Source organism: Bipolaris sorokiniana (assembly GCF_000338995.1).
Source record: "Bipolaris sorokiniana ND90Pr unplaced genomic scaffold COCSAscaffold_8, whole genome shotgun sequence".
Lineage (NCBI taxonomy): Eukaryota > Fungi > Ascomycota > Dothideomycetes > Pleosporales > Pleosporaceae > Bipolaris > Bipolaris sorokiniana.
This window is the reverse complement of record NW_006911902.1, coordinates 634,488-652,657: the sequence shown is the minus strand read 5'-3', so window position 1 is coordinate 652,657 and position 18,170 is coordinate 634,488. Positions and strand designations below refer to the sequence as shown.

Here is an 18,170-nt window from a genome sequence, read left to right as displayed (position 1 = left end):
GGAGAAGGATCCCTCGATTAATTACCTCACCCGTATCACGGAAAAAACCCTGGGTTTCAAGATAATCATCTGTGCCATAGCATTGTGGGAACGCATGTTCGAAGTTGTCCGGCATCCCTTGAAAGTATCTCAATCAATAATATAGCAGAAAATCAACAAAGTCTAGATCTAATATTCTCCACTTTCGGTATGACTTTTTTTCTTCCCTTTTTGCAACCACTATATCCCAAAGTACATCTAGTGCTAAAAGACAAAACCACCCCACATATGTAACGAAGCGGAAACACCGGAGAGACAACCCGCACGTATTAGCACCGCATCATTACCCTTTTTTACCTCTTAAATCACGGCACTACTACTTAGTTCCCTTTTGTTTTTCAATACGTACACGACGAGTACCTATGTGCCTCTCTAACCCCCTAACTAACTTAGCCTCGCTACATCTTTCCCTGCGTAAACATACGAACGTAGCCAAGCAATGAGAAAGGCGAGGAAAGAGAGAAAAGGTAATGTCCGTGTTGTGAGCATCACCGACCGAATACCCTTTTAGGATACGATCGTACAATGACTCGTCATGGTATGTAGTGGTTATAGGGCAAGGGTCATCATATATGGGCATGGTGTTGTTGGAGTGCCTCCGTAACCCCCCACACGTAACCCCCAACTCCGACTCCGACTGCACCCCCACTGGTTGGCATCGTCGTCGTGGATGGTGCGGATGAAGCCGGTCTGAGATGACGCGGCGGTTGAGGGCCATAGGATTTCCTTGTTGGCTTTGCTTGATTTTCTCTGGCATTTTACGGATGATGGCATCCGCGTGTGCGCTGTCCCCTGAGGGTATGCACTTAAGTAAGTGTAGAAACGATGCGCATCTTGCACTTGATTGGTATTAAAATGTGAAGATGCGAATTAGCTGATACCGGGGAAGACGGGTAGATCGGGCATTTACGGCGTTACTTTCTCTTCCTCTCTCTCTCTTTCTTTTTTTTCTTTTCTTCCACTATCGCGGGTTTTTCTCTTGCGCGGATGTCGGATGTCAGACGGGGAAGGGCGGGGGAGGAAGGTTAGTGCAACTTCGTGTTACTTTACATATTCGGAGGATTGACAATCTCGATGGCTGTGTTTCTTGTATGCAGTGTGATATCGGGGAATTATGCTTCCTTATTTTGTGGAGAGACTTGTTTGGTGGCGATCAGGGTTTTTGAGTCGTGGCGTTTGACGTTGGGAAGGATGCCGGAGGATCTGTGCCAAGAGGATCTGTAAATCTGATGTTCCTACATAGACTATATTTTTGCATCGAATTTTGTGCCCGTTAATGTGCGTTTTATAACATTACTGCTTGTATTAACGTGTAGCATGGCTTGGTGCTTCCGCTGTCAAGATCCCGATCGTGACCAACGTGGTTCCTAGGATCCCCCGGCTATTCTTGAGAAGCTGGTTCATACTGAGACTGGGAAACTGGTGTCGGCGAGAGGGAGATGGGAGGGATATGTTAAGTGCGCCGAGGACATATACCCGTACAAGGTACATGACAAATGACAGCTGTTGCAAGGATGCGTCTGAGACAAGCCAAAACCCAACAAATGGGATTGTATATTCAGTTTCCTGGACTATATGTCAGCGTCACTGTCCACGCGTTGTAAGTCTATTGTGACTTTTCTTTTCTTGTGTGCGGGGAAGAAGAAACCCTTGCTGGGCTGGGAACTGGTGATTAATGCAACAGGGTCAGGGCAGACAAACTTAGATTTGTGAGAGATTTTCTTTACAGCCGCGGTGAAAAGAAATGTAAAGAATAAAACTAGAATGGCATAGTTTAGCATACACCAAGAGTACAGGGCAACAATAACTTGATACACATGGAGGAAGGTGATACCCGGCTAAAATAGGAGAAATGCTAGACAAAGTCAAAACTTACGTCATCGGTGAGTTTTCGTAGCATTTCCATATTGTAATCGTTATTATTGTCTTTCTTGCTCCCTAGAAAATTTTCTCCCACCAGTATGCGACGAAGTAGAGGTAGCGTGGTATTAGCAGTCGAGTGACTGTCTCACTAGGTACAGCCCTGCAATAGCGCCACATGTGAAGTCAGCCTTATTCCATTAATACATGTTGGTAACGGCTATACAGACGGAGAATAATGCATTGACGAGATGAAAAGGACGCGGTGGCTGAGGGGACCCTGATCCGGGTGTTTCGCATTGCAGGCAAACAGGGGTCTCTCTGGGCTATCCAGTCTAGACCATTACTACCAAGGTTCTCTTTAGTGTAATCTGAAAGCGATGCGATGCCACAGATTGACAGGTCAGATCTACAATCTAATTCAAATGCAAAGGTCGTCTTTGAGGATCGGGACTTATCTTGAACAGCTGACTCAGTTAGCGAGAAGCGTTAGATCTAAGTGAGTGTAATGGCTTGCACTGTCCTCGCATCGTCATACAGTAGATCGACGTTAGCTAAGCTTTGGGCGATGGTCAACCGTACGTAGTCGATAGGTAACGAACGTTAGATGGAGTGCGTGCGCATTAAGTTTGGTCAGCAAGAAAATCGAACGAACAAAGTTTGCTTTCCCTCCACACACGTGGCGGGGATAATCGACTTGTACCATCGATGCCAGCCCTAAGTAATCAACGGGTGCATCGGAGAATTTCTGTGGGAAGCCTGGGAGGCTTGGGATGAGTGGCAACGGAGTTTAGCACGATACAGCTGTCCCCCCCAAAGCTCCCAGGCAAAGTCTAGATTTGGCATCAGCCTTGCACCAATCTCTGAGACCATTATAGACGTTACAGGAACCTGCTCATCGCCAACCAACTTGGGTTTGCGTACAGTAAGCATGGCGAGATTGTTGGGTGGTAGTGTTGGGGCTGACAGTCCGCTTTGGGCTAGTAGTGCCTTGCGGTTGAATAGCAACATGGGTGTAGTGGTAGTACTACTACGACTTTCACACTTGCGTGTGCAGGCTCGAGACTCAAGAATGAGGATGACAAGAGAGTAGAGCCGCTCCCCTGGTGGTTGCTCCAACATGTCCCATCATGTCGGGTTCCAAGTGCCAAACTTTACACTGTCATATTGCATAAGTCTCCCTGCATTACTTGAGCCGTGTGATAGACATCGGACAGCAAGCTGCCTGAGGCTAGTCACAATACTTCAGCTTTGACAAATCCAGCAGCCTTGGACGTGACAAAGCGCTACCGCTGCATACGTGCTGTGTAGTCACGAGTAGTAACTGAGACATGTATGTATGCAGTCACCATCACCACTACCACTGCCGCTTATACTTGGTGACTTTGAGCTATTCCTCAATCGTATATCAATGTTTAACAAACCTACACCAGACGATGTCCGTTTAAGATACTCCTGAGTATCGATGCCGCAGGGCTTGTGTAAAATGTTGACACGACCCCTAGGGGTGGTACCTAGGAAGACGATTGGGCAGGCGAACCGTGGTTGAAAATCGTAAGCGGAGTCGTCTCCGACCATATCTGTTGAACTAAACGTTCCGTCCCGGAACCAGACCATACCCCTCTTTCAGAAATGTCCGGTGGCTGCCTAGACATGCAGGGTCAGCCTAGTAAGTAGCCCAGAAGCATTGCTGCAGGTGCATCGTATTGTGCTATTCCCTCGAAGCTCTGCATTTTGAGAGCAAGGGACACCTAGGTTAGTTACCCCACTCAGATGGAGAATTTGAAGCTGCTGAGGGTCTAATGGGGCGGTTGTTTGGGGAAGTTCCAACTGGCGTGGTAGGTAGTAGCGTTGGTTTTGGAATACGAGTCACATGGGATGTATGCGAGCACCGAAGTGACACCGGTATTGTACAACGGCACATACCCGTGGTGCTGTAGTACTGGTGTACCGATGTTGCGACACCCACGCAAGGCCCCTTTTCAGTCGGAAGTGTGTCGTCTCAGAAGGCTAATATCTCAAGCGATAAGGCGCCATTGCACGATGACATCATATATGTCCAAATTAGGCCAAACGGCCAAGCAGCCACGTGGAAACGCTAGAACCATATAGCGCACCTGACCCTGTTCTTTCAATAGTGATCCCCTTTTGATGTGATAGTAAATGTGTAGCGAGAACGCCAGGCTGCCCAATGATGCGTGCAGTATTGGAGTAAGTGGATTAATGGAAAAAAGGGACGCGACATCAAGGAAGAAGCGGAAACAGTAGCACGAATCTAAGGATAGATGCCCGCCCTGATTCGTAGAAGCTCTTGCAAGCTAAGTTTGACAAGCCGGCTTCCTACTAGTCCTGCGTTGAACGGGAAGAACGGTTGTGCGAGAGAGAAGAAAATAGCAGCAAGTATGCTTGACGATCACGATATCGCCATGGGCGGCACCGGCACCAGCTGGGTGTGTGTAAGTAGTCGAGTTCTAAAAGTGGCCCATGTCCTGGATGGCCTTGAAGAACATGTGCCCTGTGTTGGGCAGAAGTGCTTGAAAGAGTCGAGGAAAGCATCCCGACACTACTGTACTTACACATCGGTTCGGCACAATGATCCGCAGCAAGCGAGGCGTGCCACATTTGCGATTCAGATGTCGTTCTGGACGGTGAGTCGGCTTGTCGTTAAAAAAAACTGTTGCTAGGGTGGACACTGGCGTACAGTACACAGACACGTAGGCATACGGTAGTATAATGTAACATGGACCTTGGCTCGCTTGTGCATGGCCAATGAGTCTTTTTGCGGACGATGAGCGGAGGTTGGCTCTGCATGGCTCTAAGTCTATAGCCTACTTACTGGCGCCAAGTGGATGCCGCTTGGGCAACTAACGCAAAGAGCGAATCGGCACCAGTCCCGGCGAGAAAAAAAAAACAGGGCGAAGAAGGTTCTGTCATTGGGATAGGGTGGAGGAAAAGAAGAAGAATCAGAATGCATGCATTACCTGAAGAGGGTACGGTTTGGAGATATGAACGAAACGAGACTGGCGGCGGGGAGGATACGAGGCAAGTGGGCGGATTCTGTCGTATGCATGACTTTGAACAGAGGATAGCTTGGATCAAGGCGAGCTTGCAGGTTGAGAGTGGACGCCTAAGGATGGTAGTCGGTGATGTGCCCTGCCGTAGATCCGCAGATCAGGTTGTTGCGATAGTGAGGTGGTTGGTGAGAGCAGGTTGGCGTTGGCGATGGCGGCTATGGTGATTCCGTCATCATGTGCACGAATCGAGGAGGGCGCCAGAGGCTGGTGACTGCGCGAGGACCCGCACGGGGCCGGAAGATCTAGGGACCACCACACTACATCGTCATCGAGGAGCGATGAGGCAGGTGTAGAGAGGCGCTGTGGTTGCATGGGCGCAAGCCACCCGAGGAGCAGTTTGGAGCCAGGCGCAGAGATGCTGCGATTGATGGCAGTGATGTCTGTGTAAGTATGCAGTAGTAGCAGTAGCATGTAAGTACACTACATGGCGTGGACGTGGCCAAGGTCGCGTCACCTGACTTTGCCGCTTCGCGTGGGAGGCGTCTGTCTTGTGTGCGGGATAGTTTTATTGTCTCTTAGGGATCGAGTCTGTTCTCAGGGACGGGTGTGCGTGAAGACGGGCGTGTACGGGCGTGGTTTTCTAGAAGCGGAGTTTGTCCGTGGTATGCACGCCCAAGGCAAAAGTTTACCAGGCGAGCCTGACTCGATGGCGAGCCGGCGGGCGAGGAGGGTGCTTCCAATAAGCCCACGAAGGCTTCTAGCGCGCGATCTATAGCGGCAAGCCACAGAAGCAGGCGGGCGAAGCCAGGAGAAGGTGCGACGGCGATGTGCATGTCGCCTGCCTGTCTGTCGTGTGTCGTGTGTCGTGTGTCGTGTGTCGTAGGTCGTAGTCTGTGGGCATGTCTGTGTGTCGGTGGTCAGTCAATACTGTGTCTGACTGTGTGGTCGGCCGTCTGCGCCCGCCAGGCTGGGGCACCAGGCCCTTGGGCGGGGCCGTCTCCTGAATGGGCTCTCTCCTGTCGCCGTCGCGGGCCAGGAGATGGGAGCAGCAGGCCGAGGGGGATTCGCACTGCGAACGGTCGCTGACCCGCCAGCATGGGCATCGCTTGATAGCTTTGGCCACGGACGAGGGCAGCTTAGCGGCTGAATCAGTGGTAATGGAACATAACAAACGAGGGCAGCCAATCCTCCCTATTGCCGACCCTTGCCTGCCCTCGCCCGCTAGCCGGCACGTCGTCGCTCGCCAGGGCCCGGGCGCCGCCGTCGAGCCCCGTGCAGGGATTGGGTGGGTAGATGGATATGCGTCGGGCGGTGGTTGCAAACACACACACACACATATACTACGTGCGCACACACACACACGCACACCACACGTACATACAGCAGGCATGTGGATGCCCACATGGAAACCCCCCCTCCAGGCACAGACAGGCCCGCTGCAGCGCTAGCCCCAGTCGAGCTGCTGCAGACAGCAGCATGCATCCGCTTCGGGGCACCCTCTTGTGCGCTCCATGGCTGCATTGGCCGTCGACTTACTCCATGGGCGTCCGTGTGCCACGGCTCGAATCGCGTGTCGGGTGCAATGGCAATACCCCGGTTCACGCAGCTTGCCGGTACCTGGAGCCTCTAACCTAAAGGTCCACCCAGCCCGCAGCCTCTTCGACCATCCTCCGCCTGCCCTTCTCCATGCTGAAACGTGCGTGAGGCGATCCAGCTGCCAGCCCTGCCCGTCCATGTCCTGCCCGTTTACCCTTTCTTTGCCTGCCCGCACCCCTCCTCCAACCTCCAACCCTCGACCATCTCCTTCTCGACTGCCCCAACCCACCTCCCACTACAACAACAACTACTACTACTACCGCCACCACCACCACCACCACCACCACCATTACCGCCCGCAATTCACCACAGGACCTCCACTCGACGTCGCCTGCTAGGCCCGGCGACATCACCGCCTCCCCGCCTCCCCGACTCCCACCACGGCCTGTCTGGGGGCTCAGGCGCGCCCATGTCGTTTCTAGGGTTCCGTCCCAACTCGCGCAGCGGCCACACGCAAAAGTCTTTCAACTCCCACGGTCATCGCTCCGACGTCAATCTTGCTTCGCAGCCACCCCCTCCCCGCTCTGGCCGAGCTGGCACGGGCGCCATGGACATTGAAAAGAGTCGGACCCGCCGCGAGAGGACCTTCATTGGCAGCGAATGCTGCGTCTGCGAGGAGAATCTCGAGTACACGCTGCGGGGAGAGCGCATCCTGCAGCTGTCCTGCGGCCATGTGTCGCACGAGGCATGCTTCTACGAGTACATTCGCGAGTTCGAGTCGCAGCATTGCCCGACATGCGACGCCGCTCTAGCGCTTGACACCAGCAGAGGTGGAAACGTGCTAGATCTGGGTAGGCCGTCGCCAGAAGCTGTGCCGAGTAGCCATGCTGATGTGGGGACAGAGAAACTCTCAACCATTGTGCGTTCCGTCCAGAGCGACCCGGCCCCGTCTCAGCACTCTGACGGCCACCGGAGCGCTTCAAACACCCCCACCCCGTGGGACAACCAGACCGTCTCGTCCGACAGGCGGCATGACGACGCGTCCCATGGCCGTCCCCGCAATGGCAGCAATGCCTCGGCCTCGTATTCCTCCATCCACCACCACAGCCGCCAGCGGGATAGCAGTCACAGCCGCGACCGTGGCTCAGATCGAGGTGGCTCAATCTCTCGTGCCCATGGCCGCAGCGACTCAGGCGCTACGGGACTTGCTTCATCCAACGACTATGCCCCCACACACGATGGCCGGCGGCATGACTACGATGTGCAGTCCATGGAAACCAGCCTCAGCAGCCCGCGCGCTATGCTCAAGAGCCCCATCCCCGCCCCAACAATCACTGTGCGCAGCGAGTTTCCCACACTGAGCAGATCACGACAGCAGCAGAGCCTTACTTGCCTCGTCACAGTCGAAGTCGTCGAGGGAAAATGGCGCCCAGACCCGGATGACATGCGTAGTGCTCCACCCCTTCCCTCAGTCGCCAGCGTTGCTGAGAGCAGTTACGCTCGCAGCAAGTCGCCTGTAAACAACAGACCGTCCGAGCCCCAATACGAACCGGCAGAGGTTTTGGACGAGATTACAGAGGACCTCCATGCCCGCGTTGACAACTGGCACGGCTTGGACTTTTCGCGCTTTGGCAAGTTGCGACTCCACGGCCACATCCGCGTAGGCAAAGACCGTCAGTCATGGCAGGAACTCGAATGCTATCTCTTCTCTGAGATGCTCATCTGCGTCAAGGAGAAGAAGGTTACCCAGCCGCAGTGGGAGGGTGCATCGCCCATAAAAAAGACAAAATGCACCCTCAAGGGCTCCATCCTGATTAAGAAGCACCTCAATCAGGTCGAACACTCGCCTGACAACCTGATTTTGACACTCAGCCTCTCCGTCGCAGAACTCCCAGCCTTTCACCTGCAGTTCCGGGACCCCGGCCAATTAGAGTTGTGGCGCCGCGCCCTCATGGACATTCGTCTGGACTTTCCCGTCGCCAACCGCATGCCCGAGTATGATCAGGACAACTCTGGAACAGAAGAGGACGACTACCGTCGACCAAAGCGAGTTTCATCCATCAATTCCTCTTACGGCGCAGCCAGGTCGACCATGACGGCGCCTACAGAGTACAGCACTTCGCGCGCGGGCATGCCAGAACCCCGCCTCGGTGCCTCGGTACATGTCCCCGTCGACATTGTCGTCGTCATCCCTGTGTCTTCGTCCATGCAAGGCTTGAAAATCAATTTGCTGCGTGACACCTTGCGTTTCTTGGTAAACAACCTCGGCGAGCGTGATCGCATGGGCCTAGTCACCTTTGGTTCAAGCGGCGGCGGTGTCCCCATTGTCGGCATGACCAGCAAAGTGTGGAGAGACTGGTCAAAGGTGCTTGACTCCATACGCCCAGTTGGACAGAAGAGCCTCCGTGCAGATGTGGTGGATGGAGCCAACGTGGCCATGGATTTGCTTATGCAACGCAAGTCGAGCAATCCCCTTTCGTCTATTCTCCTCATCAGCGACTCGTCTGTCTCGGATACCGAAAGCGTCGACTTTGTTGTGTCGCGCGCCGAGGCTGCCAAGTAAGTCCAAAAGTCCCCATATCACACCGAATACAAGCTTGCAGTACTGACGTGCTTTCTCCAGGGTCTCTATCCACTCGTTTGGCCTGGGACTAACGCACAAGCCTGACACAATGATTGAACTCTCTACACGGACCAAGGCGTCTTACACCTATGTCAAGGACTGGATGATGCTTCGCGAGTGTGCAGCCGGGTGCTTGGGCTCTCTGCAGACGACTTCGCATCAAAATGTGAAGCTGAAACTACGACTACCAGAAGGCTCTCCTGCCAAGTTCGTCAAGATCAGTGGCGCACTGCACATTACCAAACGAGCTACCGGACGAGACGCCGAGGCCTCGTTGGGTGACTTGCGCTTTGGCGACAAGAGGGACATTTTGGTCCAATTGGCCATTGCGCCAGACACAGGTTCCCCAGAGCAGGTTCCCCAGGATCCTTGGGAGACGATTGTATCCGGCCTTGAAGCCCTTGGAGGCCCACTTGACCAGGACGACTCACGCACACTCAGTGTTGAAGAAGTACCATTGATCCAGGCTGATCTCACATATGGTGACATTCTTCGAGAAGGCTCCCTTGCACACCTGCCACGGCCATCACTACTAGCCATTACTTTACTACCTTCCAGCACAAGGAAGAACTCTACCGCGGTTCCCCCGACACCCCCGATTCCGCCTCACCCACATGTCGTGCAGAGACGTATGGAGTTGCTCACGTCAGACATGTTGACACGCGCACTGACGCTTGTCTCACGAGGCCAGCACGAACGAGCTCATCACTTGCTCACGGAAACACGCAGTATTCTCAAAGGACTGGGCAAGGGTGGTCTGCCCCCACTTCCACCTCCTGGCCACAGGCGCAACGACCCATCCAGTGCAAATGGCAGCACAGGATCAGCATCGCCCACGACGCACAGCGCCAGTGGGGATCCTCGGGCACGAACACCTTCACCACATGCCGACAGCCCCTTTACGCCCGCCGCCGGAATTGATGTACGAACCATGCATGCCCTTGACGCAGAACTCGAATCCAGCCTTGAGTGGATCAACCACCCTGCTGTGTTTGGGCGGGATTCGCGCAAGGCGGTACTTCAGGCCATCGGCGTCATTTCATCACAACGAGCCTATACGTTCAGGTCTCCAGCCGAGTCTCTCTGGGCAGAGCGCATTGCTGGCATCAAGCGTCTGTCCGAGCTCTCGCGCGACTGGCGCGAAACCGGAGACCAAGAAGCATTGATGGAGGAGAACTAATGATGTGCAGTCCTCTTTTGGAGCACTATGTATTTGCCTGCATATACCCTGTATCATTCTCTATCCTTTTCGCTCTATTGTTCACGTTTCGTTTATTTTTATTTTCTTCTTCTTTTCCTTGCCGACTCTTCATGGCCACACTATTTTTGTCGGCGATTGTAGGATCTAAGCTGACTTCTGGCGCTACCTTTTGGGAGGCTTTTGTTTCGTTTACATACCTTTTCAGCTTCATGATACCAACACGGTCTGGATCTCCTTGTATTGCGCGGATTTGCTGGGCTTGGCAAAAGTAGGACTTGGGCGTCACCATCAGCATATTATGTTTTAGAGGATACCACATGTGCTTAGCGATTGATTGGCTAGACACAAACACACACTCACACTCACACACCATTATTTAGATGCACACGAATATCACACCCCTGATTGTATAGAACGAATCGCATATTTTACCTTTTCAACTTCAATTAAATGCAATGTCTGGGCGGGATGTGGCACGATAAAATGTTGGCGGCAGCATGTCTTAGTTGGCGGCAGTATGCGTACATGCTAAATGCATAGGTAGCATTCGCCGCGAATCTAGATCTTGGAAGCGGCGACCTCCTGGGAAGGCGCCATACGGCGACAGAAGCACCTGCTCTTATTAGGCAACACGTGCAGACCTCCTGCTCCCTCCCTCCACGGTGACTTCCGCTGTCAGGCAAATTGACATGCACCAAATTCCGGTAAAATTGACCTGTTCGGCGCACTCGGCGGCTTTTACCCCTCACCCTTATGTCGGCCCCGTTATACAACCTATAGTTTCACTCGGATATAGGCTTCACATCCGTACTGTGTCCACGCAGCCCGTACCGTGTTCCTCTTTCCTCCCCGCTGGCGGGCGATCTTACATTACATAACTACACCATTAGACTTTATGCACACCGCTCTATGCAGGCAGCAAAAAAGCATCTGTTTATTTGTTGATCTTGGTCTTGTTCATCTCCTCAGCCACCATTGCCTACGCCGGGAATTCATGGAGAGCGGGGCCTTTGTGCATAGCATATATTCAGATCAGCAATAACCAAGCCAAAGTGGACGCCCACTTGGGGTTTGCAGGCAGGAGGTGTGCGACAGGATAGGGCAAGTAATGGCAATAGACCAAGACCTGCCGTTTGCGGGATTAGTCCACCTCGTCCGTTGTTGGACGGGTCGTGCGGCCAGGGCACACAGCAAATGCAGCGAGTCAACATCGAATATCCGACTCGTAATGCCTGTGTTACGCTCACATATCCGTTCCTGAGACATGGTGTTCAGCCCAAGTGCAAGTTCCGGCTGCACGGACTGTACCTGGCATCTACCGGCTTCCCACATCGCGGCTGGCCGTTGTAAGCCCGTTTGCACGGCCATTGTGACTACTGACGTCAAACACCACTGACCTCCTTTGCCAAGATCCACTCCAACAAGCCCACTCACTCATGTGGGTGCTTGTCCCACCTTCTTTCCTCTCACATTACTGGCTCTATCCTGGCTGCCCACGCGGCGCATGCAGCATGTCCGAGGGAACATCAAAGCCGTCAAGACAAGAAGGATGCCAGGCTGTGAAACTGTTTCATCCCGACCTTTTGACAAGCCCCCCCTCGCCCCGTTGAACTCCACACAAGCGAGTTCCTCAGCCCGCTCAAGTCACCCGTGACCCGCGACAACGGTACCGCGTTGGCTGGCCAAATCTAATTCTTCAAATCCAATACTTCAAGTCTTACATACCGTACTACCCATGCGAAGCCTCGATACGCCATCTTTTCTACAATTACGGAAAATGGTCTCAGCCAGAGATATCATCATTGTGCGGAAGCGGGGATGTATGTATGCACTTATTTAGGGAGCGGCCATATCCCGGGCCAATTCTCTCCAACCCGTTACAGAAGAAGACGCAGATGCGCCTCAAGAGGAGGCCCGACTTCTGCATCCCTGCTTCCTTTTTTTCGAACTATGATGTCCCGCTCTTCAGGGTGGCAATGCAAAGCAAATTCTCGCGGCACATGTTAGAAAATCCAGATGCACAAAAAAAAAGTAAATTGGCACCAAATGAACGGTTCACATATGTTGGTCACACCAGCCAATCAACGCTCATATCTATACGAAAGACCCTCCAGATCAAAACGTCAAACACTTTCCAACTTAGCTTCTCCATTACACGTTTGATCGTCACCAATTGTCTTCCGGTCTTGATTCCTGTAGTCTCGCTAATCTTTCTCCCCCTTGCCCTTGCTAATATCTTTTCGTTTGTCTAGGCCCTTTTGCCAACAAGCCCTTCAGTATCGACAAGTGCACGTGCATTGAGACCCTGGCCACGGCGTCTCCCTTCCATTGCGAGGCGAGGCGAGGCGGACGGGATTTCGGCTATGATCTTCAACCATGGCTGACTTTCGACAGGGGGGTATGAGCGTGTGCATGATAACAAACGGTCTTTTCAAACGGCTATTCCGGTGTAGTTACACGAGTCGACTGTCCCTCCGCCTTTGTCGTCACAGAATGGTCATTACAATATGCACTCAGCGCGATCCCAGAAAACATTGCCTCAACAATTGCCCGCTGCCCGCTGCAGGTTCCGATGATGCAGGGCACAAAGGTGGTGTGCTATGGTGTCAAAATGCAATATCAGCTTTGTGCATTTTTATTTTTCTCTTTCCGCGATGAGCACGACACATGTCGGAATGCATTGTTGTGGAGATGCAGTGGTTACGTTATTTCCTTTTGTTTCCTATTTGCGTCTTAAGTGCTTCGTTACACTAATCATCATCATCATCAGTTGCTATTCTCATTACGGTATATTATTTGCCTTCTCTTCTTCTTTCTTCGCCTAAGGCGCCCGCCGTAGGATTCGTTGACCGCATCGTTGCTTCCGATCGAGATAGCCCTACACGCTAGCCGCGAAACAAGTTCTATTCCGACTGTGCAGCAATCAGGTGCGCCAAAAAGCTAGATCCATACGTTCCTGCAAGCTTTCTCATCCAATCGCCCTGCTTTTGCTTGAGAAAGGGCAAACATATGCACGCCAGGTGCCTTCCACGGGGGCCAGGGGTTCGCATGCATTTATGCATGGGACGAAGCGATTATTAGATTGCTACGCTGATTTTTCCCTTTAGTCTACGAGTCGGAGTGTGGGGAGGGGTAATGATTAAGTAGGTGTATAGACAAACTCGCAGGGAAACGATCATGCTATTGTCTGGTAAGTTTTAAATCCCGGTCCCAGGAACACATGTAATAGCATATCTGGTATTAATATATCTGCACCGCTATCGCTTTTTTCTTCTTCGTATTACATGAATTGGGAAACGATGAATGATATCCAATACCCGGTATCCATGGCCTCGCCGACAAGTCACACAAGCAAAAGAAAACACAACGAATACCCCAAAACAGAAGTATATGCTGAAAAAGCAACACAATGGTGTTCTACAAGTGCACTCGGGAAACCACAAGAGTCGTTCCGCCCCCAAAAGTCTACATGCAAGTACAACTGAAAACGGGCAAGAAAAAAAATCGTCCTAATGTATTGATATCTAACTCTGGCACTCCACCAGTTTTCTTTTCCCATCTCGACTCTCTTTCATCTTTCTTTTTTCTAACAGCACAGACGTAATCCAACCCTCCAAACTGCAAAACCTACGTACGCGCGCGGAGCAACATCGGTCCACGACTGCCTCCCGTCCGCCATGGCGGGCCGCTCAAACCCCACATAAGTAGTCATACTATCCGTATTCAAGCGTCCCTCCCCCCCTTCACAGCCACTTGCTTTGTACACTCGCTTGCAAAATTGGCTTCCGGTTCTTTCTAGCGCATAGCTTTGAACATTGTAGGTATTAACGCCGTGCCAAGTCAGCATTTTGCCAGAGTCAGCCTAGCGTAAGTGCAATCCGCACTTGCAAACCGGGCATTGCGAAAGCCCCCTAATAATACAGCCACACCACTGTCTGCTCATGAAGTCCACAGGAGGCCACCGGCTGCAGTGCCGGTCACAAGGCTGAGGCTGAGCAACAGCAACTGTTGACACCTCTATTCCTGCTGTCCGACAACAATCAATCCTCTTCCCACATGCATCGACTGCCAAAAGGCTCCTTTCCCCTGTGTACCCGTCCTTGAATGTCACGTAAATTATGCCGCGAAGATTACACCGTGGGATGGGTGTGTGCCCTACCGGTCGAGCTGGCCGCGGCGCTAGAGATGCTCGATGAAGAACACGCTGCCCTTGACCGAGATCCTCACGATGAGAACATATACTACCTTGGCTCGGTGGCTGGACATAACGTCGTGATTGTGTGTCTGCCAACCGGACGCATTGGGAACAATCCTGCGGCGGCTGTGGCCACGCAAATGAAAGCTGCCTTCAACTGCATCCGTTTTGGCCTTATGGTAGGCATTGGCGGAGGCGTGCCGAGCGCAGAAGCAGACATCCGCCTAGGGGACGTGGTAGTGAGCAAACCAGACAAAACCTTTGGCGGTGTTGTGCAGTACGACTCCGGCAAGGCTACTCTAAGCGGGTTCGAGAGGACAGGGTCGCTCAACTCACCACCGCAAATCCTGCTTGCTGCACTGGCCAGCGTGCAAGCGAACGGGTTCCGGGGACGAAGCAAAGCTGCTGAGTACATCGCTAAGCTCAACCGCGTGCCCAAGTTTCGGCGCGACAAGGCCGGGGCTGATATTTTCTTCGAGCCGACTTACGATCACGAAGGCGGACCTACGTGCAACAAGTGCAAGGCAGAAAGACAAGAGGCGAGGGAGCCGCGCGACAGCGACGGGGAGGTGGTAATACACTACGGGACGATCGCATCAGGCAACCAAGTGATAAAAAATGCTGCAAAGAGAGACGAGATTAGCGCGGACCTCGGCGGGGTTCTTTGCTTCGAGATGGAGGCGGCTGGGCTGATGAACAGCTTCCCGTGCCTGGTGGTCCGCGGCATCTGCGACTACGCCGACTCGCACAAGAACAAGCGGTGGCAGCCGTATGCTGCAGGAGCCGCAGCAGCGTACGCAAAGGAGGTGCTATCTGTGATACCACCTAGCATAGTTGAGGCTGAAAAGAAGATTGGGGAAGTCTTGTATGGTTAGTCTTGCAAGTTTTATAGTCGAGTTGATTAACACATGCTGATGGCCTCCTTCACAACAGACCTTCATATGGTTGCGGAAGACCATAGAAACATCGCAAAAGACGGGCTGGTCATCTCCCAGCAGTCGCTTCACATCCAGCAGCAAGCACACGAGCAGACGCTATCCGATCGGCAGGCAAAGTGTCTTCAGCTGTTTCGACTCACTAAAAACACGGAGGATGCTACCTACAAGTGGTACAAAGAACGCATAGCCGACAGGGTAGAGGGCACATGCATGTGGTTCCTCAACCATCCTCACTTCCAAGAGTGGAAGAGAAAGGAGTCAGGGCCGCTGCTTGTGTCAGCAGATCCTGGGTGCGGCAAGTCAGTGCTAGCCAAGTACCTAGTTGACCATGTCTTGGCAGAGTCATCGACGGTATGCTGCTACTTCTTCTTCAAAGACCAAGTCCAGAACACAGTACGCGAGGCGCTCTGCGCTCTGCTGCACCAGCTGTTCTCGCAAAAGCCAAGTCTTCTTGTGCATGCTGTGAAACAATACGACAAGGACGGCGAAGGTCTAGTGAACTCGACAAGCTCGCTCTGGGCTGTCTTGGGAAACGCGGTGCAGGATGCTAGTACTGGATCTATCACTGTCGTCCTGGACGCTTTGGATGAGTGCGCTGAGTCTGAAATAAAAGATCTTATGCGATCTGTAGAGACTCAAGTTCAGAATGGCGAATTAAGCAACGCAAAGCTGAAGCTTTTTATGACCAGCCGGCCTTATGAGCATGTCGTGTCCGAACTCCATAATCTATCTGAGGCCTTTCCACGCATTCGCATACCTGGAGAAGATGAGTCAGAGACTATCAGCCAAGAAGTGAACTGTGTTGTTCGATATCGGGTGGATCAGTTCGCGAAAGAGAAAGGGCTTGCTGACGAGATGAAGGCGTGCCTAGAAGAACAGTTGCTGAAGATGGAGCACCGTACCTACTTGTGGGTTTACCTTGTGTTTGACTACCTAGAGGGCTGCTGCTTTAAAAGAACACCTAAGGGAATGGCATCCGAGTTTAGTAAACTGCCAGAAAACGTTGACCAAGCTTATGAACGGATTCTGAATAAGTCCAAAGATCGCTCGGTGGTTCCAAAGGCCCTAGCCATCATCTTAGCAGCAACCCGACCTCTTACGCTATCAGAGATGAGTATTGCCATGGAAGTGGATGAGAGCACGAAGTCGATTGAGGACCTTGATCTTGAGCAAGAAGATGATTTCAAATCCCGTCTTAGATCATGGTGTGGGTTATTCGTGTCTGTCCACCATAGCAGGATCTACTTTCTGCACCAGACGGCACGCGAGTTTCTACTTGCGGAGCTATCATTCTCTAGACCCATTGAAAAAGGCCTGCAATGGCGTGGCTCTACTACGATGAAGGATGCGCATACTTCTCTTGCGGAGTGCTGTGTACGATTCCTTAGCTTCTTTGACCATGGCGGCAGCGTCACCACGGATCAGATACAGATTGTCAATAAGGGTGCGTTTTTGGAGTACTCTGCAAAGTCTTGGGGTCTGCATCTACGAAAGTCCACGATTTGCGATGATGCAGGGGCAGCTATAGCACCACTTACCTTGAAGCTGTCTGACCCAGATGCCGAAGTCTATTCAGTATGGTCGCAAATGTACTGGAAAGTTAATTATCCAAAGGATCCAGGGTTCCGTACGAGGCTTATGGTTGCGTGTTTTTTCGGCCATGTTGCGGTTGCGAAGCGGTCGCTCGAGGAGGGCGCCGACGTTAACGCCCAGGGTGGATTCTACGGGAACGCTCTCTATGCGGCTTCATCTCGAGGCCACGAGCAGGTGGTGAGGCTGCTGGTTGAGAAGGGCGCTGATGTCAACGCCCAGGGTGGATTCTACGGGAACGCTCTCCAGGCGGCTTCATCTACAGGCCACGAGCAGGTGGCGAGGTTGCTAGTCGAGAAAGGCGCCGATGTCAACGCCCAGGGTGGAAACTATAGGAACGCTCTCTATGCGGCTTCATCTCGAGGCCACGAGCAGGTGGTGAGGCTGCTGGTCGAGAAGGGCGCTGATGTCAACGCCCAGGGTGGATTCTACGGGAACGCTCTCCAGGCGGCTTCAGAACAAGGCCACGAGCAGGTGGCGAGGTTGCTAGTTAAGAAGGGCGCTGATGTCAACGCCCAGGGTGGATTCTATGGGAACGCTCTCCAGGCGGCTTCATCTACAGGCCACGAGCAGGTGGCGAGGTTGCTAGTCGAGAAGGGCGCTGATATCAACGCCCAGGGTGGATTCTACGGGAACGCTCTCTATGCGGCTTCATCTACAGGCCACGAGCAGGTGGCGAGGTTGCTAGTCGAGAAAGGCGCTGATATCAACGCCCAGGGTGGATTCTATGGGAACGCTCTCTATGCGGCTTCATTTCGAGGCCGTAAGCAGGTGGTAAAGCTACTAGTCGAGAAGGGCGCTGATGTCAACGCCCAGGGTGGAAACTATGGGAATGCTCTCTATGCGGCTTCGTTTGAAGGTCATGAGCAGGTAGTAAGGCTGCTGGTCGAGAAGGGCGCCGATGTCAACGCCCAGGGTGGATTCTATGGGAACGCTCTCCAGGCGGCTTCAGAACAAGGCCACGAGCAGGTGGTGAGGCTACTAGTCGAGAAGGGCGCCGATGGTAAAGAACATGCTGGCTATTCAACAGAAAACAGTAGAAAGCGAATACGATTAACGTAGGTTACTGAGGTCAAGTCTAACAAAAGAGACAGAGTTAGTTATTTCTTTTACATAGATGAACCTCAACTGCTACCAATCACGTATATTTAAAGACTATATTATATAGTAAAAG

The 18,170-nt window shown here is 52.6% G+C and overlaps 2 protein-coding genes across 2 annotated transcripts; both read left to right on the top strand.

The window, feature by feature from the left end:
* Positions 1–6,918: 6,918 nt before the first annotated feature.
* COCSADRAFT_91354 (uncharacterized protein) lies at positions 6,919–10,252 on the top strand (the record flags this gene model as incomplete). The annotated part of the gene is made up of 2 exons (XM_007702483.1): positions 6,919–9,008; positions 9,073–10,252. The coding sequence occupies 2 exons, from the start codon at positions 6,919–6,921 to the stop codon at positions 10,250–10,252; spliced, it is 3,270 nt and encodes a 1,089-aa protein (XP_007700673.1).
* Positions 10,253–13,932: 3,680 nt separating this feature from the next.
* COCSADRAFT_329629 (uncharacterized protein) lies at positions 13,933–17,614 on the top strand. The gene is made up of 3 exons (XM_007702482.1): positions 13,933–15,338; positions 15,402–17,219; positions 17,318–17,614. The coding sequence occupies exons 1-3, from the start codon at positions 14,378–14,380 to the stop codon at positions 17,329–17,331; spliced, it is 2,793 nt and encodes a 930-aa protein (XP_007700672.1). The 5' UTR covers positions 13,933–14,377; the 3' UTR covers positions 17,332–17,614.
* Positions 17,615–18,170: the final 556 nt, after the last annotated feature.